Here is a 22,819-nt window from a genome sequence, read left to right as displayed (position 1 = left end):
TGGTGTAGACAGAGAGACAGTTTCTGTCACTATAGTAAACCTACCCCCTCAAGAGGCAGTAGCTAGGTTCTTCCATCGATCTAGCAGTTCCTACACTGGAGCTTAGGAACTGTTCACACCTCTGAGCAATGTAGGCAAGCCGACCTAAATTTTAGCCTGGTGTAGACCAGGTCTCAATTGCACCAGGCTTTATTTTCGGTATGTCTCTACAACAAAAAAATATAAAATCAAGCCTAATAATCATTCTGAAGGAAAATTCCTGATCAGTTCTAAATATTGTGGAGTTTCTTCAGATGGGGAAGGAAACGGTCTTTTTTAAACAGGTTCAGTTTTCACATTATGGCCCCAATCCAGCAAAGCGCTTACTTTAAACACCTGAATAGTCCCATGGAAGTCAAAGTCCAGCATGTGCTTTAAGTGCTGAATTAGGCCCTTTGTGTATTTTGTAATTTTTTGCCTCGTGCAATGGATAAAACAAATGAAAGTGAGATATTCCCTTTAAAGCTCACAGAGGTGCACATTTTAATGAAATGTACAAGAAAGATTATTTTGTATTTTAACAGAAAGATCTGAAAGCCAACTCCTGTCATGATAAAAAAAATGATATAGTCTGTAGACTTCCAGAACATGAATTCAGTGTTGCTATTCCAAAGAAAATTGGCACTCTGTGTTCATTTTGATATATAGCTCTAATAGTAAGCCATGTATGATTTTAACCAACATAAGATTCCACTGGTTTTAGGAGCTAAAAGCTGAATCCAAGTAGGGAACTGACTCATCTTTGAAATAAGTGATATAATCATGAAAAGATATCAAAACCATTTTTTAAACGGAAGGAGGTTTTAAATTGTCATGCTTTTGCTGTAAAAAAAACACAAATTCCTTTGTTCAATCATTGAAATTAGCTGTACTGTTTTGGTGCTATTTAAAAAGCAAATAAGCTGAAAATAATTCATACACTGCACAAAAGATTCAATAATGTATCAAAGACAGCTAAATTCATGTTCCATCCTTTACTCACATGGAGCAGTTGCTTTGGCTTCAATATATTGCTCGTATGAGTAAGGGTAGCAGGACTTGGTGCTTACTTTGGCTTCAATCCTACAATGGAAATCAACAGGGTTCCACATGGGAGTAGAGGTTTGCCTGCATGCATCACATTGCAGGATCAGGACAGTCCGTTGTTACAAGTATGTTAATTGTTCTTTCAGATTTAGGTAATTTCCTACAATGAGCACATACTGCAGAACAACACACAAAGAGAGAGTTGCCTGCATCTATTCTAATAGCTAAGCCTTCTACTAAAACTGCCAATTTCTGAAGTATTAAGAAAAAGGACTAAGCATTTTTAAGGGTTATACAGGAATAACAGAAGGCAACAAATGTTTGTTCAAAAACACAACACCACACTCATCTTGCCAATGTAAGCTTTGAAAATGAGGCAAACTTTCCCTTCCTGAAATTCCTCACAAACACGTCTGCATCACAGAGCGTACTGTATCACTTGGCTAAAAATGGTCATATTCAACAAACACTCCCTTATAATGATGCACATGTTATTCTAATTCTGGGTGATGGGAAGTACCAGTGGATCATTGGGAACCTCAGTTCCTTAGTCTCAGTACTTTTTTCTTTAGATTTAGACAGGAGGGAAATGAAACTTGCTGAACACAAAAGAGCAGCAGGACAGTGAGTGGGGAGAATAATAGTTACCCCTCAAAAATGCTGGAGACAGTGCACATTCTGTTCTTTCATGCCAGTCAGGTAGACTGCTGTGCTCTGCCTCCCTCTCTTGGGCCACAACCAGAGATATGTTCGCTTTGCATCATTCTCATTGAAGTTTCGGAAGGGAAGGAGTCTCAGGCTCAAGCCCCGCTTGTATGATGTGCTACAAATGGCTATCGGATGAGAGAGAACTGCAAGATGGCTTTTGCTCTCAGGAGGTGACCCATGTTCTCTCACTCTGCTCATTTATATGCATTTTCACACACTATAATCCTTTCCATCTTCTCCAGTATTTTTTCTCCTTTAGTTCCCTATAAACCCCAGCACGTACAGATAGAGAAATAAATCTTTTTCTATTTTAGCATGGAGCATAAGGATTCTCCTGAAAACGGGGATATTTAAAGAATAAATATCTAGCCCTGTAATAGTTTTTTGGTCGAGTAAGAATGCAAGCAGCTTGCCAACAAAATGTTCCTCTTGATCATATTTCTGTGTAATTGATATCCAAGTTCCACTCCAAATGCAAATGCAAATATTAACCTTCATGAACAGCTCAACTGAACATCAGAGTCATTTATTTTTCTTCGTTAGCATTTGCTTGCTTTCATCTCTTTCATAAAACAAATAAGTGCAACAAAATGAATTGGTATAAATAACAGAAGGCATAATGCTTCCCTTTGTTTGAAGGGTAGAAAAATAGCTGATACTTGGTACTGTCTCAGTTTCACACTGAAGTGAATATCTGTATAACACCATATCTGCTTCAATTAACTCGGAGAGCTATTTTTATTGGCCCAGAAAAGGCATTGGATAATACCCATCTTGTTGTTATTGTTTAGGTAAACATATTCTTTTATTGACTTTCAGGAGTGTGGGGGTAAGGTCATTCTTAACCATGGTTTATTTTTTTCAAGATCAAGTAAACTCCTAGCCAACTATCACCTAGTGTCAAACCTATCATTCCTGAGCAAGCTCATAGAGGAACTAGTCAAAGGCTGCCTATCAGCTCATCTAACTGAAGCCAACATTCTAGACCCAGGACAATGTGGGTGTAGGCCAGGACACGGACCTGAAACAGCTTTATGGAACTGATAGATGATCTCCTCCAATCAAAAGATAGAGAACAGACATCCATTCTCATCCTCCTGGATCTCTCTGCAGTGTTCAACACTGTTGACCACGAAATACTGCTGTCTGACCCGAGAGAGATGGCAGGGGTCCAGGATAATATGCTAAAATGGTTTGAGCCCTTCCTGGAGGGATACAACCAAAAAGTAGTGATGAGAAAACACACCACCACTAGACCCCTCACTTGTGGGGTTCCACAAGGATCAGTTCTCTCGCCAGTCCTTTTCAACATCTACATGCAACCGCTAGGTGTATGGGTCAAACAACATGGATTCACAGGCCAGCAATACGCAGATGACACACAGCTCTACCTATCCTTCACCACATACCCCTACCACCAAGGTGGCCCAGTGCTTGGATGAGATCAGCTCATGGATGAAGCACAGCTGGCTGAAGCTGAACCCAAGCAAGACCAGGTGATGCTGGTGGGCAGAGGAAAGTATCCTGAGGACTTTGCAGCCATGTTGACTCCCCTTTGGTTGACGGTTCACATCCACAACTGGTCAGTTCAGTCCATAGTCTAGGCGTACTCTCAGATTTCTTGCTGATGCTGAGCTCCCACATCACAACAGCCATGAGTAATGCTTTCTACCATCTCCAGCTGGCTAGGAGATTCCATCCCATACTGGCAGACAAAGGCCTCAATTATTCATGTCTTTGTCACATCTCGGCTGGACTACAACAATGCAGTATACTTGGGCAGGAAGCCATCAGCACTTACGAAACTCCAGCTAGTACAATACACTGCAGCATAAAAATGGCCATAATGGGTCAGACCAATGGTCCATCTACTCCAGTATTCTGTCTTCCAAAAAAGTGGAAGCATGTGTGCTGCCCCAGTCCACCAACATCTGAAAGGAACACTCCTATTTCCCTTTGGGAGGTCACCTAGGAGAAGAGGAGATAAAGGACTGGTCATCAGCAATACCAGCCTGACCAGTCTGATCCTGTCCAAGAGACTCCCACTGGTGATAAGATCTATGACGAAGCTTCTCCATCACCTAGTTCCAGTAACACTCAGAACCCCACTCCATGAAGTCAAAGGTCACAAAAGCACAAAGCAGAAGAAACTCAAACCTTTATCTTAAGTATCTCTGTAAAATGCTAAGCTCACTCACCAGCCTGGGGGAATAAATAGCCACTCCCAAGTCAGTCTTTAGCTCCCTTGCCTCAGGGCTCCGTTTATTGTTGAAACATCAAAAGAACATGTTAACAACAACATAATGTAACTGCCCCGCTCCCCAGTATAGGTTGTGGGTCCCCTGGCCTCTAGTAGTCTAGTGGTTAGAGTCTTCCCTCAGCACAGGGACTTCTCCAGGGTCTCCTGGCCCATGCTGTCCTCCACTGCATGGTCTGCAACTTGGGCTTTTAGTCATAAGCAAGTATTCTCATGGCATTAGAATGGTCCTAGGTTCTACTTAATGGAGCTGGGGCCCACTTCTGTATCATCTAATGGTAGTTATCAGACCCAGTCACCTGACATTGCCCACCTGGGTCTGATGATTCCCAGCACCTGCCTGCTGGGCTCTTCCTTGGAACAGAGCTGGTTGTTTCCTAGCCCCCCACCCTGGGACTTAAAGGGGCAGACCACCCTGTTACAATCTCATTTTTCCTGTTTTCTACCTTTAGTTCATGGGAAAATGTTTCTGTTGGTGTATTAAGGTGTCAATGTATGGATTGAGTGTACCTTGGGAATGGTGCCAGGAATGCTTCCCTAACCCTAAATCCTAATTCTTCTTTTGAACCATTCCAAGAGCTTCCTCGGTAAGGAAGAGTGTTATCTGAAGCTTTAAGCATCCTTTAGTAACTACCTATGTTCTGAAATCAGTTGGTAAACTCTCATCTTTGTAGGTGGGGGAGTAAGAAGAGGACACTATTAGTCACCATAACAACAGTGAGATTTAAGAAGAAACCATGCAAGAGCGCTGAAGTTGTAATTTAAGAAACCACTTTGGTATCTACTTCCTTCAGACTAGCTACATGATTCTATCACTTCAGGTTCTCTCTCTTGGTTGGAATCTAAAACCAGAGCAGATAGTTATGTCCTTCACCAGCTAAGTTGATTTCACTGCCATGGGCAATATCTTTTAGTTGGGAGATGGGGGAAGAGAGGTGGTTAGACTAAGCAAGACCTCCTTCAGTCTCCTGTTGCAGGATCAATAGAAAGTGATTCTTTGTTGTATCAAGCTCATTTGATTATCCATTATATTAATTTGACCAAATGATGACTTAAGCCACATATCATTGCTACTCATTGACTGGACTTCAATTTGACCTTGATTTGATAATTTTATTGTTTTAATTCCTAATTAGTTTAGTGAGATTTCTAGTAGTTTTCATCTTAGTGATATTAAAATTAAATTTTCATATCTGCTTGTTCTTTTAATAAAACCCATAGAAGTATAGAAAGCCAAGTTCTTGGGTTTTTTCACATAAGCAACTTGAATCAGACCCTGCAGGAATGAAGGTAACTTAACTGAGGTATTTGACAGCCACTTTCTCTCTCTAAATTAAATCCTTTGTTTCTTGCACTATGTAAATATTTATTCCAATTTCAAGTGAAGAGTCTAATCTCTAAATAATGTCATACTCACTGTCCATCTGGTTTAAAATCTAGATCTGAACATACAGATTAGCACTGGTCTAGTTCTCCCCTAGTGCTTCCTGCTGAGTCCTCATTATAACAGTGTCCATAAATAAGTATGGTTCCTGGTGTCCCTTGAAGCCAGGAGAGAATAAGCTGATGGGGCTGAAAAACAGTCACACTTGGGCCATTCACTCATATCTGCATCAGTCATAGATCACACATGGACAAACACATTCTAGGATTCCCTTTGCAGATAAACTGTGAAGTCACAATCTGGCCCCATAGTATCTGAATGCCTGCATATTTTAGTATAGGAAGTTAGCTACGTATAACACACACTCAAAATTCAATAAAAAATTAAAGACAACCATAAAGCTACATTTAGCTTTTCTTGGAAAGTGTTATGAACTGTAATAACTACAAACATTTAGAAGTTTAGCATTATTACGTACCATATGATGGAGAATTTTTTTTTAAAATATATCCAATCTGTGAGGATTTCAGGCTGCCATTGCAATAGAATTGAATTTTTTTAAAACCAATTCAATTTGGAATGTTTCCAGAATAAAGCTGCCAAGCAATTTAACAAGTTCTTTCCTCCCCTCCTCACCTCCACCCCCATCTTCAAGGGAAATTTTTCCTTCCAGCTCTGTTGGAGAAGATAAGACAATTTATTATACAGTCTCTAATGAAAAATTCAGTTGAGGCTGAGCTCTTGGTGAAACCTGACAGTGATGTATGAAAATGAGTGCCAGTGAGAGTCAATTTCTTATTCTTAATCTCTACTATTTCTCTGTACAACACACTAGTATGCAAAGGTAGCTAATAAAGGGCTTCATCCTACAGCCCTTACTCATATGAGTTAGACTGTAGGATTGGGTCCAAACATACTACGCTTACCTCTTATTTCTTTGGTCTCTATCATAGGCTGGGAAGAAAAAGAGAAAAAAAATATTTGCTAATACCACCACCCTTGCAGGACAGAAATCAACTGCATTTAAATAGCAGGCCAAACTGTATATCATCTGCCATACTTTATCTACAAAATATCTTCCATTGCAAAAACTGGAACAATACTTGATAAAGGGCAGAGTGGTCAACCTTCTTGATGTTATCACAAGCCTCACAATTTTTGGTGGTCTTTTTGGGGACATTAGTGATCTCCTGATGTCTTCAGCTTCTTCGTGAATATCTGCCCTTACTCAAAATGGCCTCAAAAGCCCATTACTTTAATCAGGAATTAAGCCAGATTGCCTTCAATCAAGATGGCTGACATTTCTTCAGTAGCTTTTCATGTGATGCTGCCTCTAGTAAAGATAACTGCCATCCTAGGCTCTCTGACTAGCGAACTGGAAAGGAAACTGAAGGGATAAGGGAATGCAAAAAGTGCAGAAAGGAGGCTAAGGCCTGGTCTACACAGGGAAATTAACCAGCATAGTTAAAGCAGACTAGTGTAATTAATCCACTATGTCTATACTAGTCAATTTCCCCACATAGACAAGCCCTAAGAGGGTCATGTTGCAGCATGTGGACAGAGAAGGAGATTAACACAGACAGGAGAATGGGTGATGGCCATAAGGAAGATCAAGGGATGTTGGGAGTAGGGAATGGGGAGACAGAATGTAAGAGAAGGAAGTTCTTGAGGTAAAGGGAGCAAAAATATGGGAGGCAGGAGTTGGACTGGAAGAACATGGAAGGAGAACATGAGGTGGATAGAAAGCTGGCTAGATCGTCGGGCTCAACGGGTAGTGATCAATGGCTCCATGTCTAGTTGGCAGCCGGTTTCAAGTGGAGTGCCCCAAGGGTCGGTCCTGGGGCCGGTTTTGTTTAATATCTTTATTAATGATCTGGAGGATGGTGTGGACTGCACTCTCAGCAAGTTTGCAGATGACACTAAACTAGGAGGCGTGGTAGATACACTAGAGGGTAGGGATCGGATACAGAGGGACCTAGACAAATTAGAGGATTGGGCAGAAAAAAACCTGATGAGGTTCAACAAGGACAAGTGCAGAGTCCTGCACTTAGGACGGAAGAATCCCATGCACTGCTACAGACTAGGGACCGAATGGCTAGGTAGCAGTTCTGCTGAAAAGGACCTAGGGGTCACAGTGGACGAGAAGCTGGATATGAGTCAACAGTGTGCTCTTGTTGCCAAGAAGGCTAACGGCATTTTGGGCTGTATAAGTAGGGGCATTGCCAGCAGATCGAGGAACGTGATCGTTCCCCTTTATTCGACATTGGTGAGGCCTCATCTGGAATACTGTGTCCAGTTTTGGGCCCCACACTACAAGAAGGATGTGGAAAAATTGGAAAGAGTCCAGCGGAGGGCAACAAAAATGATTAGGGGTCTGGAGCACATGACTTATGAGGAGAGGCTGAGAGAACTGGGATTGTTTAGTCTCCAGAAGAGAAGAATGAGGGGGGATTTGATAGCAGCCTTCAACTACCTGAAGGGGGGTTCCAAAGAGGATGGAGCTCGGCTGTTCTCAGTGGTGGCAGATGACAGAACAAGGAGCAATGGTCTCAAGTTGCGGTGGGGGAAGTCCAGGTTGGATATCAGGAAAAACTATTTCACTAGGAGGGTGGTGAAACACTGGAATGCGTTACCTAGGGAGGTGGTGGAGTCTCCTTCCTTGGAGGTTTTTAAGGCCCGGCTTGACAAAGCCCTGGCTGGGATGATTTAGCTGGGAATTGGTCCTGCTTTGAGCAGGGGGTTGGACTAGATGACCTCTTGAGGTCCCTTCCAACTCTGATATTCTATGATTCTATGATTCTATGAGTGGGCAGAGAGAAAAACGGGAAATGGAAGAGAATTGGGGGGGGAGGGGAAAAGGATAGCGCCTCCACTCCAGTATTTGGAGACAATAAATGGGACCTCCTTCTGAGCAGGAATGGAGGACCCCTGCATGTTTGCATCCATTACACTAGTCTACAATTTTTGAGAAGTCGTCTGCTTCAGAGATAAAATGTGCTATTTATTATGTATTTTGATGTGCTGAATTCAAATATGACAATTAAAACAACTGATTGGCTTCTGTTTAAGATATTTAAGTTTTTACGTTTTATATCTATGTATATTGTGTAGATAGTAGAGTTTTAATCATAAATTGTAAACCTAGGTCTTTTCATGTGTTTATGGTTGCTTTACATGATAATATTTCACCTGTCCTGTTTACAGAACACTTTAAAAATCAGAAAAAGGGTTATATAAATAAAATTTATCATGAAACAAAAGGCAAAAAACTATGATGTACATAGTTTAGTCCTATTCAGTGTCTACTCGGACTTCTTGGCTCGTCTCTTGTATTCATTAAATGGAGCATCTCTTGTCACTGTCCAGCAATAGTCTGCAAGCATTGATGGGCTCCATTTGCCCTGATAGCGTTTCTCCATTGTTGCAATGTCCTGGTGAAAATCGCTCGCCGTACTTGTCGCTCACTGCTCCGCAGTTCGGTGGGAAAAAAAATCTAGATGGGAGTGCAAAAAATGTATCTTTAGTGACATGTTGCAACCAAGGCTTTTGTATGCCTTGAGGAGGTTTTCCACCAACAACCTGTAGTTGTCTGCCTTGTTGTTTCCGAGAAAATTTATTGCCACTAACTGGAAGGCTTTCCATGCTGTCTTTTCCTTGCCATGCAGTGCATGGTCAAATGCATCATCTCGAAGAAGTTCACGAATCTGAGGACCAACAAAGACCCCTTCCTTTATCTTAGCTTCACTTAACCTTGGAAATTTTCCACGGAGTTACTTGAAAGCTGCTCGTGTTTTGTCAATGGCCTTGACAAAGTTCTTCATCAGACCCAGCCTGATGTGTAAGGGTGGTAACAAAATCTTCCTTGATTCAATAAGTGGTGGATGCTGAACACTTTTCCTCCCAGGCTCCAATGACTGTCGGAGTGGCCAATCTTTCTTGATGTAGTGGGAATCTCTTGCATGACTATCCCATTCGCAGAGAAAACAGCAGTACTTTGTGTATCCAGTCTGCAGACCAAGCAAGAGAGCAACAACCTTCAAATCGCCACAAAGCTGCCACTGATGTTGGTCATAGTTTATGCACCTCAAAAGTTGTTTCATGTTGTCATAGGTTTCCTTCATATGGACTGCATGACCAACTGGAATTGATGGCAAAACATTTACTGCATAATGGCAAACAGCTTTAAGACTCGTCTTCGATGAATCAATGAACAGTCTCCACTCATCAGGATCGTGAACGATTTTGAGGGCTGCCATCACACCATCGATGTTGTTGCAGGCTACAAGATCACCTTCCATGAAGAAGTATGGGATAAGATCCTTTTGATGGTCACGGAACATGGAAACCCTAACATCACCTGCCAGGAGATTCCACTGCTGTAGTGTGGCGCCCAACAGCTCTGCCTTACTCTTGAGTAGTTCCAAATCCCTGACAAGGTCATTCAGTTCACCTTGTGTTATGAGGTGTGGTTCAGAGGAGGAGGATGGGAGAAAATGTGGGTCCTGTGACATTGATGGTTCAGGATCAGAAGTTTCATCCTCTTCCTCGTCTGACTCAAGCGAGAATGATTCTGGTGCATCAGGAACCGGCAGTCCTTCTCCGTGGGGTACTGGGTGTATAGCTGATGGATTGTGCATTATCCAAACATTCTACTTTTTCTTCTTTGACACACCTTTCCCAACTGGAGGCACTATGCAGAAGTAACAATTGGTGGTGTGATCTGTTGGCTCTCTCCAAATCATTGGCACTGCAAAAGGCATAGATTTTCTTTTCCTGTTCAACCACTGGCGAAGATTTGTTGCACAAGTGTTGCAGCATATGTGTGGGGCCCACCTTTTGTCCTGATCTCCAATTTTGCAGCAAAATAAAGGTGATAGGCTTTCTTAACCATAGTGGTTATACTGCACTTTTGTGATGCAAAAGTCACTTCACCACAAACATAGCAGAAGTTATCTGCACTGTTCACACAAGTACGAGGCATCTCTGCTCACTTTGGCTAAACAGAAATGTGTCCCTTTGCAAAATCAAACACTGACAAATAAGAGAGCACGACACTGTATGATTTCTAGAGCTGATATAGGGCAATTTGTTCAGCAGAGTGATGTAAGCTTCGTTATGATTGCATCATCCATGACTTCTAGGAATAACATGATGCAATTCATATCATGTATGACGCAATACCCGCTTCAGATTGCATCATTCATTGTTTTGCCTAAAAAGCAAGTACTGTCCAAACCCAGTCATAGATTTATTCATAGATCCAGTCAAAGATGTATTTTAGTCATTTCTGGTTTAAATTGAGATCCCTTCCCTTTATAACTCACTTATCCTCCGCCATTCCCAAGTCAAGGGTCGTATATACAGACCCAATAGCATATCTTGAAAACTAGAGCCAATCAACAATTTTAAGCATCATTTTCGTTCTCAGTGACCCAGAATTAGTTAAGTTTGACTACATTTATTTCAGAAGCATTTTGGCTGTAGAGCAGTGTTATAGGTTGAATTTTAACACACTCAAATTAGAGTTGGGCTCAGGTGCTCAAAGGTCAGAAGGCAGACCAAAATATTGTGCTGTTTATTATTGGTTTAGAAATCATCATGTTTAGGGCTTGTCTACACCACACAACAATGCACACTGCAGGGGTGTGGTCTCATAGTAGAGAACTTTTAGTTCGCTCCAGCAGGGTCTACGTAGGCCAGTTACCAACTGTTGACCGGTTCTTTTCCCCCACTACCCAGAATGCACAGGTTCACAGACAGACTCTTGAGCTGAAAAAGTGTGTCATCTATTTGCTGCTTCAGTGAGTGGTCAGTCCACCAAAAAAGGGCACAGCATACATAGGGTTAAATGCAAACACATTCAGGTGTTCACCTTAAATACACTGTTACAAAGCTATTCATTATACTTTCCTGACTAACACTAAGATTAGTTTGCTAAACTCAGCTGTTTAACTGATTGTTTACCTGATCAGGTTGCTGACCAACCTTTTTACCTGGTTGTTCTCTTTCCTTGACAGACAAGCAGACATCTTTTCACATGTCTCAACACATAAAACATACATTCTACATATCATATCCTAGTACACCAACACATTGGTGCACTCTAGAAATCAGTTTGCATTGCTGTGCAGTGTAGACAAGTTTCCCCTCCCACCCCTGCCCAAAACCTAACAAACAAAAGCAATTTCATGATTTGAGGAGAGTTTGATTGATTTTTTTTGAACTTCGATTTAGCAACAAAAAGGAATAGGTTACATAACAAATACCCGCATATATACAAAGGGTAAAGTTTCCAGGAGTGCCTCTGTGCCATTTCCAAAGGTGACGTAGGCACTTGGGAACCTATTGACCTTCAATGATATTTAGGCTCCTGGTACCTAAGGCACTTTCGAAAATGGGACCTAGATGCTTTTGAAAGTTTTACCCTAAATCACAGTATATTTTCTAAACAGAATAATGATCTATCCTCTAATACCCAGTTACACAAACTCTGATACTTGTAGTATATTTATGACACACAACTGTTTATTTTAATAGTTTAAATTCTGAAATAAGATCACACCCTGCTGTTCTTCAAGTAGAATTTCCACTGATTTCTTGTCCTTAGTTCAAATGCTTCTTTCCATTTTTGATTATTTTTAAAATAATTTACCGGTTTCAAAAGATGTTTTCTCCTAGTTCAAATGCAATAAGTAAATACATTTAAAACTGAATGGGAAAATGGCATGTGTTCAAAATTTACTTGTCTTGAGAGTTATCAAATTTGTGTTTACTTTAGTCTAATCTAATGTTAATAACATAGCTACAGATGTTTCTTTTGTTCTGAACACACTGATTTTGCTGAATTTACAGGGAAAAAACAGATGCATAAAACTGTGGAGCAACTATTCTGAGGTACTGTTTAAACGCAAATGAAAGAAATACACACAACCAAAAACGAATCTTGGTTCACTGATATGGAATTTAAAAAAAAAAAAAAGCCACCCCCTTCCCTCCCAACGAAGTCTCAACAATTTCCTTCTTACACTAATAAAGCCACCACTGACGAGAACCAAGGGAAAACCCCCAAACACCTCGCCCAAAAGCGAAGGGGGCAAGAGCTGAAATCTAGGTCTGCATTTCTCCCATGTTACGTGCTCTGCAATACCTCCCACGAGGCACACCAGAGGGCTGCAATGGCCATTTAACAGACAAGAGTATCCCCCATTTAGTGCAACCTCTCAGCATGGTTAAGTTTTAGCCTTTGCGGGCTGTTACGAGGAAAATTCTCTCGCCACCCCCGTACAGCGGGTAATAACGGATCGGCACGACCCGTTCCCAAGCCAGCTGCGCAGACTGGAAGACGACAGATAGATCAGACTTAACACGTTACCTGGCCGCGCCTCGTTCCCCACGCGGACCCGGCGCGCGGCTGGGCTCTGCTGCCTACCCTGTGCCCTGTCCCGTTCGCAGCCGAGCCCGCCTTTGCAGCCCCCCGCGAGCCCGAGCCACACCCCTCCCCCCGCTGCCTGACGCACGGCAGCAGCCCCGGGAGGGAGCGGGCCACGCGCGGGGGTTGCTGTTGGAGTTGGCACCAGCCGCGCCCAACCCGAGCGCACGGCCAGAGCCCCGGCGCGCGCCCCCGGCCCGCTCTCGCCCCCTCCCCGGGAGCACGGGGGACGCGGCGCGGGCGAGGCACGGTTCGCTCCTGTTCACTGTACCGGGCTGGGTCTCCCGCCTCCCGCGCCGGCCGCGTCCCGGGCTGGCAAGTTCTCCTCGGGCAGGGGGCGGGTCCGCGCGGGGGAGCCGGCTCGCTCAGCTCCGGGAGAAGGAATCCGTGCGGCGAGGAGCGCCCCTCGCCCAGCCCTGCCACAGCCTGCCTGCCCCGCACGCCGCCTGGGCGATCACGTGGGGCGGCAAAGCTAATCAGAGCTACCGGGGAGCCGGGAGTGGGCGCTTCTCTCCTCCTAGGGGCTTCCCGCAGCCGCTGCAGTGTCAGGCAGCTGGGAGCAGGAAGCAGCAGGCGCTGCGCTGGTTTTACTGACCGCAAAGGGCAGCATCAGGGCCCATCAAGCACACTCCAGTAACATGTGACCACCCCCAAAGCTGTTACTGCCCCCCGCATCCCCCGGCACCAGGATGGGCAGGAACGCAAACCCCAGGTGCGTCCCAGCCCCCGCACGACACTGCCCGTTCCAAAGTGTTGCAGCCTAAGCGGAGCCCTTGCTAACTGGCTCAGCAGAGAGGCCCCGCTGTGAACAGCCAGGGACGCTGAAATAACCTGTCAGCTCCTCAGGGCAGGGGCGAGGCGCATTGGCAGAATAGCGAGTGAGCGGGGAAGATGCTTGGACGCTACTACACCGCTGAAGGCTGGTTTTACTGCTTCCGATGTGGCTCCTGCTTCGGGGCTAGGTGGAGGATTTCAGTTTGGTGCTTTCCCCAGGCACGAAATTCACCAAATTGAGGAGTAGGTTATAATAATTCTGTACAGCTTTGCCAGCTCGCCACAACCCCCGGTACTGGCCCGTGCAAAACTGAAGCCGGTGACTACTTCCTCCACCCACCCTGCGAAACGTTAGACCTGCTAGCCCAATGGAACAAGCTCTGGTTGATGGACATCGTCTCTCCACCTGTTCCAGATCCATTATTCTCCTTATCCCTGACCCCAGATCACATAGGTGAGGCAATTCATTGATGTAATCAGACCATTATTAGGAATTACTTTGCGGCCCATATTTCCCTCCCATCCATTGCCATTGTTTCTCCTGGTAGGAGTAATTTATTTTTCTAAATGTAGTATCAAAATTTAAAACCCTCATAGGTATCTAGATACCTTATTCTGTTAAGAAAAGAAAACACACACCTTATTAGACCAGCCTTGGGGCCTCACTCAGTACCATCAGCTCCCACCTGTCTTCTGCTGCTGTCTCTGGTTCTTTTTAAGCCACATTTTTAGCTTAAAACAAAATCTTTATCATTCAGCTTCTCTCTGTGGGCGCTTAACTCATTAGTTGTTACCACATTCCTATATGTTTTCTGTGCTGTGCATTTTGGGGGATTAATTTCAAGTTAGCCTTTATCCAAATCCAATCGATATTAAAATCCAAACAAAAAGAAAAAAGGATAAAAATATCTTAAAACAATCAAAACAAAATACAACACTTCTGCTAATACATTGCAGAATGACGTTCGCTTTTTTTGCAACAGTGTTACACTGTCGACTCATATTTAGCTCTGACCCCCAGATCCCTTTCTGCAGTACTCCTTCCTAGGCAGTCATTTCCCATTTTCTATGTGTGCAACTGATTTTCTTCCTTAAGTGGAGTACTTTGCATTTTTGCTCATTGAATTTCATCCTATTTACTTCAGACCACTTCTCTAGTTTGTCCAGATCATTTTGAATTTTAATCCTATCCTCCAAAGCACTTGCAACCCCTCCCATCTTGGTATCATCTGCAAACTTTACTCTCTATGCCATTATCTAAATCATTGATGAAGATATTGAACAAAACCAACGGGACCCCACTCGTTATGCCCTTCCAGCCTGACTGTGAACCACTGATAACTATTCTGGGAATGATTTTCCAACCAGTTACGCACCCACCTTACAGTAGCTCCATCTAAGTTGCATTTCCCTAGTTTGTTTATGAGAAGTTCATGCGAGACAGTATCAAAAGCCTTACTAAAGTCAAGATATACCACCTTTACCACTTCCCCCCATCCACAAGGCTTGTTACCCAGTCAAAAAAAGCTATCAGTTTGGTCTGACATGGTTTGTTCTTAATAAATCCATGCTGACTGTTACTTATCACCTTATTATGTGTGCATACAACAGATACACCTGGGGTGCAATAAAGGATCTTATACTGAAAACATCTTTGATCTCTCTCTCTAAGAAGGAAGCTCTATAGCAAGTCCGTATCTGCTTCAAACTCAGTGAGGAGCCACTTAAGCCAGCCAGTAAGAAATGCTGGGGAGAAAGGGGGGGTTTAGGCCTTACTTCTCATGGGTAGTTAATCACTTATCTCCATTTAGGATTCACAGATGTAAACCCTGGAGTTAGGCACCTAAAACAGGTCATCCCCCTCTCATGAAAAACCAGCAAGAGAGACCCCCACCACATTACAGCCTGGCAGTTAGCGTACTCTGCTGCAATGTGAGAAACCTGTTTGCATATCCCTCCTCTTGCTGATTTGGAACAAGGACTTGAACATAGGACTCCCATGACACTGCCCTAACCACTGGGCTATGGAGTCTCTCTCTCACTTATTCTCTCTCTCTCTGGTCCAGTGAATATGTAATTAGTTACATAATTTTGTAGAACTTATTACATATTCTGTGGACCAGAGAGAGACCCTAGAGCCCAGTGCTTGGGGTGCTCCCCTGGAAGGAGCTTCGGGGCTCTGAGGGCTATTTAAAGGGCCCAGGACTCCCCTGCTTCTACCGCCCTGGCCCTTTAAATAGCCCCCGGAGCCCTGGAGTAGGGGCGGCGGGGCTCCGGCAGCTATTTAAAGGGCCCAGGGCAGTAGAGACAGTGGGAGCCCTGGCCCTTTAAATAACCCCCGGAGTCCCACTGCCACTGCCCCAGGGCTCCAGCAGCAGGGCTCTGGCCTGGGGCTCCAGCTGCTGCTGGGAACCCCAGGCCCTTTAAATTGCCGTCTGGGGAAGCCAGGCCGCCCCGATACGGCGCACCGGCTTACTTTCACCTCTGGGGCTAGTGCGACAGATGCACATATAACCCCACAATATCTCATCCCCAGCTGTCTTTGTGCAGATTAGGTGTGCTCCGAGCATGCAAACAGAATTGGGCCCACAGGTCAGCTAGGCAGGGGCGCGAGCGCCGTATATGAGAATTCCACTGGGGTTTGGACATGAACTAGGGCACTGAACAGCTCAGTGGCATCAGAACATAGGCAGTTTTGCACATGCCCACCAGCAAACACTCAAGAGTTCGTCTACACAGCAAAAAAAACCCACAGCAGCGAGTCTCACAGCTCAGGCTGACAGACACGGGCTATGGGCTTCTGCAATGGTGCTAAAAATAGCTGTGTAGATGCTCAGGCTCTGAAACCCTCCCTGGCTTCAGAACCCGAGCCCGAACGACTACCTGGCTATCTTTAGCACCATAGCGCAAGCTCAAGTCTGTAGTCCTGGGCTCTGAGACTCACTGCTGCAGGGTTCTTTTGCAGTGTAGACACACACTTAGGTGCCTAAGGGGCTTTAGGCACCTGCAGGGTTAAGCAGCAGCTGAGCAGGGAATTTGTGAGTGCCAGTGGCATCTGAATGTAAGACTTAGGCATCTAATGAAGGATTTAAGCAACTAAGTCTCTTTGTGGATCTAGCCCACACTGATCTGTGTGTTAATAAAACGGAGCTGCACAATCACAGCTTCCCATTTTCACTGTGGGAAGGGATCACAGCCCTGATGGTTCTGTCATTTTGACCAGGAAGGAAGCTGACAGTGTAGCGCAGTGGCTCTCAACCTTTTTTGGAAACATAGATGGCCAGTCCTGACCCAGTACATAGCTTAAATAGAAAACACACAAATATTTTGGCCCCAAAATACTTTTTACCCACTACTCAGCATCATCATCCCGTCCTGCCCGCAGCCTTGCACACACAATCTTAGCCCTGTCACAAACCATGCAATTGCTGTAAGCTCCCTCCCATTTACTTCCTCACCCATTGCTTGGTGCTCCATGCAGCCTCCCCAGGAGTACGGTACCAGCCCACAGTGGAGCGTGATCCCAGAGCCTCCACCACTGCCACTGGTGCTCTGGGGGGCGCTGTGCTCGGCTGCCCGAGCTGCCCAACGCTGCCAACTTCTCGGGAAAGGTCGAGTGCAGCAAGCCCAGCCCCCAAGTCAGCCCCGCCTGGCCCCCAAGCAAGCCCCGCAGCGCTACCAGCAGATCCAGTGGTCCACAGTGTGCACAGCCAACCCTGGCTCCACTTTGAGCACCAGGAGTGCTGGGCAAAGTTTGCACAGGCACAGGCAGGACGTCATGCCCCCCCCCCCCCCCCGATTGTGGAGCACCAGGTGCACTGGCTGCCAAGGAACCCTGCAGGGCCTCTCCCCTTTCTTCAGTTCCCCCGGGACTCCAGCCCCCCAGACTGCAGTATCCACCCCTGCTTTGTGAGGTAGGAATAAACGTCCTTCCTAACCTCCTGGTGCTTACCAGCTGCCTTGGGTCAGTACGGGGCTGCTCGGAGGCATCCTCCCTTTTGGGACTGCTGCAGTCTAAGGCCAGACAATGAACCCAGGGTGCTGAAAGTTGCCCAGTGGCACCCAGGGCTGGGGCTGGGGCTGGGGCTGGGACTGGGCGGGAGATCCAGGCAGCTCCCTGCTGCTGGGTTGTGTTTGCTTTCCTCACCTGCAGCTCTCCATTTCCTGCTTTCTCACCTGCCTCCCCCCTGGAGCCGCCACACGTCCTCCGCTGCTTGCGAGGCAGCTGGGCACCAGCAGAAACTACCATGCACATGGCAGCAATAGGTGGGCTGGCCAATAGTTCCCGCTGCATCCCTTCCCGAGGTAATCAATGGGGGGACAGGGACACGAGACTCCTGCTCCCCAGAGTGGTCTTTCCCATAACTCTTCGTGCATTGCATTTGATTGGCTAATTGGTGGCACCTGCATGTTCAAATAACTTGTTAACATACAGCGATGCACAAGTGGCATCTATTTAAAGAAAATTGTATGCAAAATATTATCTATTTTTAAAGTTTGTTCACAACCCTTTCATACATTCTTGTGACCCCATTTTGGGTCACGACCCAGGGGTTGAGAAACGCTGGTGTAGAGGGAACAGGCCAACATTCAACCTGTCTGCGTTCACGTCTTGAGAAAATATAATTGCACATAAGGCTACATTTGGAACTAGACATAATACTCAAGCTTCTAACAACAGGAAGGGACAAAAATATGTTCTAACAGTGATAATGATGTGAGTGGTGATATTTTGTGGTACGTGTGCTGTCTTTGAATAAGGAAGGCAGTATGAGGATGCCATCTGTAAAACCTATGTGTACAAAGATAACATTAAACATCACAAGAAGAAAGCTCAATCAATTTTTTCTTTTTCAACTAAAAAATGAAAGAATTTTACCCACAATTTAGCCAAGAAAAATAATAGGATATGGGCAAAAAGACCCCTTAATAAGCTACTTTCAACTGCAATTGCTTGTCAAAATGATATCCTGAAATAGCTTAAATTGATTAATGAGTCTCTTTCGGTTCATCCCAGGGGATATGCACAGATGCAGAACTTCTAAATTGTATGAGACACCCATTTGGGAAAAAATGATCAGTATGCCACGAAAAGTGTAAACAGACTTACAAGTCATTTCAGGTTGTTTTAAGAGTCAAACCACAGACACAGATGGGCATGGAGTAGAATTTTGTAACCATTTTCCAACAGTGCTTTCTTCTAGCTTTACACATTTAGCCATGTGTTCAAAGGTAAGAGTCCTGTGATGAAGCCTTCTGTTATTATGACTGTCTGGAAAGGGCATCCTGCTTAATAGTGAACTTAAAATATTGGCTGCTGGTTGTCAATGGCAAATCTCCCATGGACTTCAGTGGCAACTAATATTATATATACCTCTGTCATCTCTCTAACACTAAAACTTTACAAAACCAGACACTCTTGATTCTCCACTCTGTTATTCTAGTTTTATGCCAGTGCAACGCTACTGATTATAATGCAGTTACAGCAATGTAAATCTGGTGCAATACAGCAGAGAATCAGACCCTTGGGGCCTAGTTCTCATTTACATTAAGGCCCTTTTTATGCTGATCTGGCAGTATAAAGTAAACATAACTGTAACTTAAATGTGGTTAGTAAATTAATTGTAATGTAATTTATACCCACCTTAAGACCCCTTTATACTGCCAGAGTGGTATAAATGAGCTTAATGTAAATGAGATTCTGTCTGTGGGTCTCTAAGATCTCCCTGGAACCCCCTCATGCCTTTGATACTTTTTGTTGACTTTTTCTGGATGCTGTTTTATTTCGGCTCTTTATCTTGAAATGAGGTGACTGAAGCTGACAGAAGCAGTCAAAGGGAAGGTGTACTTTACCATCAGTTTATATAATGTCATTATAATATGTTGAATATTATTCTCTAATAAAGAATATTCTGAACTTTTTAATAAAGCCTAATATCTTAATAGGTTTTGGAGCAGCGGAGTTTGGACTACTGCTCTGCGTTCAGCAGACAGCATGATTGAGCTATCCATAATGATAATTAAATCATTTTTCTGAGTGCTCACAACTAATTAAGAGCCCATCAATACGTATCAGAATAATTTAAATTGTTCCTTTCGGCGTGCATTGCACCTTTGTAATGGTCTATGCTGAATTTCATTAGAACACCATAATAGTTAGGAATTAAAAACTGGACCAGTGGACCACGAATTCAGTATCCCATCTTCGATAGCGGCCAATACCAAATGTTTCAGAGGAAAACAGACAATTATGGATTAAGATAGTCATAGAATTTTTTCTCCCAATCACATCAGTTAATGGTGGCTTATGCCCTGGAGCATTAGCAGTTATATTCTTTTATATATATTTCCCTTATAATGCAAAACCCTGGATGTTCTCATTATCAATCTAAATGTCTAATTTTTTTTGTATCCTACTAAATTCTTATACTCAGTGGGATTGTATGGAATGAATTCCAAAGATTAATTATGCAAGTGTAAAAAAGAGTTTCCTTTTATCAATTTTAAATTTGTTGCCTTTCCATTTCATTGCCTGGCTTCTTGACTTTGTATTATAAGAAAGCAAATAGAGGAATTTCCAATTTGCCTTCTCTTTTCCATTCATTATTTTGTACACCACTGTCATATCCCCTCTTATTCATTTCCTCACTAAACTACACAGTCCAAATTTTTAGGACATTCCCAGTTTCATTACTGAAATTTGAGTACACGATTAGTGCCATACTCTTTATTTTCCTAAGGGAAAAAAATGAGGCAAACTAATTCTGGGGAATCTGCAGATCTGAGTTTTTATTTTTATGTACATTTAAAAACTCATGAGACAAAAATGTTTCATTGTGCTGAAGATGTCATTTTAAAAACAGATTATTTATCATTTGTGCCTATATTCTCACCAGCCAGGATGCTATAGGAATGAAAAAAAATTTTAGGCTGTGTATGTTTTATTATTTTCAGATGATTGAAAAGTTAATAAAAACATTCAGAAGAAGCTATCTAGAGTATTTATAATTAATTACAAAAAATCTCTCTCTAGGTGGCAAATCTATAGGCGAGCTACAATAACAAGCTTAACTATTTACCCAAATAGTTATAAATTCACAAATATAGTGCTCAGGGTATTCATATTTGGTTCCACATTCTGTCTTGCCTCATATTGAGTCTCAACATCAATCCTGTTCAGAATTCAGTGGTTTTATGATCTAAGAAGCCACATTTTAATTAATACATCAAGACTCTCTATACACATTATAAACTAAAACTTCTCAGAATGCAGAATGATCAACCACTTTCATCCATGCTAGGACTTCAGTAGGTCTTTGATCTCACTTACACTGAAGCCAATGGAGTTACACCAGTAAAATCTATGTAAGCAAGACGAGAATGAGGTCTATAATATCTTCTAAGCATCTGCATTTCTGCAAATGTTAAATATCAATTCAGTCCTTCTTGAAAACACTGTTTACCTTCATGAAAACTCACAGAGCTGTCACTATGACAAAAGGGAGGACTCGGAATTGGTAGTAGTGGTGTCCCACCTGGAAGTGGAGAAATTTCCGGTGGGCCGGGTGAATGTCGATGTGGAAGTAGGTGTCCTTCATCTCAAGAGCTGCGAACTAGGCCCTGTTGGGGAGAGATGGAATAATAGATGCCAGCGTCACCCTATGGAATTTGGATGTTCTGATAAGGGTGTTTAGTAGCCAAATGTCAAGACAGGAGCAGCGCCCTCTACCCTTCTTCGGGATGAGGAAGTGTGGGGAGTAGAAACCTACTCCTAGGTAGGGAGACAGTAGCTGCTCTATGGCGCCCTTCGTGAGAAGGGCATCTGCTTCTTGTTGGAGAATGCATTGATGGGAAGGGTCCTCTAGGGCTGTCCGGTGGGGGGGGGGGGAAAGGAGAGAAATTCTATGGAGTATCCATGGTGGATGATTTCCAGTATCCAACGGCCCATGGTGATCTTGCCCTAATTGTGGGAAATAGGGCAAGACAGCCCCCAATGATAACATGGGGCTCCATGGGTCGCATTGGAAGAGGTTCATGAGTCTCGATAGTCATGTAAAAACTGGGACTTCGGTTGCTGGTGCGAGGGGGCAGAGAAGGGGGGAAGTGTGATCGCTGGGAACGATGTCACCGGTGTGGGGATTCCTTCTTGCACTGGTAATGGACCAGGTAAGGCGCATATGAGCAGGGACAGAATTGCTGCTGCTGTTGTCTGCAGTGTCGGGCCAGGGTATAGATACCCAGGGATCATAATGTGTCCCCTGGAGTCCTTCAAAGAATAAAGGAACTTGTTAGTTTTGCTGGAAGACAGCTTGTTGTCGTTAAAGGCTAGGTCCTCAGTTGTAGTTTGGATCTCCTTGGGAAAGCCAGAGGACTGGAGCCATGAGTCCTGGCACATGACGATTCCCGGAGCGAGGGAGCGAGAGGCCACGTCGACCACATCCACAGCTGCTTGGAGGCCCACCTTTGTGACCAAGTGTCCCTCATCCACCAACGCCTGAAACTGCTGCTGCTGCTCTGGTGGCAGTTTGTCCTGGAACTCTGCTAGCCATGCATAGTTGTTGAAATCATATTTGGCTAGCAGAGCCTGATAATTGGCTATGTATTGCCGGAGAGGAGGACACCTTCCTCCCCAACAGGTCCAGACGATTTCTGCAGCTGCTGGCATGCCCGTTCAGCTGCCACATGGACAACAAAGGAGCTGGGGGAAGCAGGGAGAAAAGAAAAGCTGCCCCTTTGGCAGGGACAAAATTCCTCTGCTCTGTCCTCTTAGGCAGGGGGCAGAGGAGGCTGGGGTGTTGGATGGAGGATGGCCTCATTAATGGGGAGTGCCACCCCAGATGGTCCCTGGAGGCTGAAGAATGTCCGGGAGCTGGTGTTGCCGGTACTGAATCTTCTCCAGTGGGATCTCCAGGACCACTGCCCTCTGCTGGAGCAGGTCTTGGTACTGTGGGTGATCATCTGGCAGAGAGAGGGAGAGGGGAATGATTGCCTCATCCAGTGAGGAGGAAGTGGCTGTAGGGAGCGGTGGAGCCAGCAGTACTGACTCAACTTCGACCTCTTCCTCCAAGATCGACGATGCTGGAGGAGGAGCCTGGGTAGTATAAGAGGGTGCCTGGGAGGGCTGATAAGAGCTGTTGTTAGGGTCTCAGGTCACCCAGTATGGCCAAGGGGACGGTTGCTGGGGCTGTGGTGGGCCCCATGA

The 22,819-nt window shown here is 44.4% G+C and overlaps 1 protein-coding gene across 12 annotated transcripts in view; it reads right to left on the bottom strand.

Annotated features, from left to right (window-relative positions):
• The window catches only part of LOC101942797 (melanocortin-2 receptor accessory protein 2-like), a 177,193-nt gene that overhangs the window by 42,416 nt on the left and 111,958 nt on the right, over window positions 1-22,819 (bottom strand). The window contains exon 1 of one of the 12 annotated variants that reach the window (XM_065588179.1): window positions 13,115-13,604. The exons of 9 other annotated variants lie outside the window; for them this stretch is intronic. Coding sequence is in view for 1 of the 3 variants with exons in the window: in XM_065588178.1 (XP_065444250.1) it covers window positions 45-76 (32 nt within the window). In the remaining 2 variants the exon portion in view is untranslated. Of the gene's footprint in view, window positions 1-44; window positions 202-12,786; window positions 13,025-13,114; window positions 13,605-22,819 lie in introns of those variants that run through there. 2 more of the 12 variants (XM_065588180.1, XM_065588178.1) reach the window with 2 other exon arrangements.

The sequence above is a fragment of the Chrysemys picta genome, chromosome 3 (genome assembly GCF_011386835.1).
Source record: "Chrysemys picta bellii isolate R12L10 chromosome 3, ASM1138683v2, whole genome shotgun sequence".
NCBI lineage: Eukaryota > Metazoa > Chordata > Testudines > Emydidae > Chrysemys > Chrysemys picta.
The sequence above is the reverse complement of the archived record's forward strand: the minus strand, read 5'-3'. Positions and strand labels throughout refer to the sequence as shown.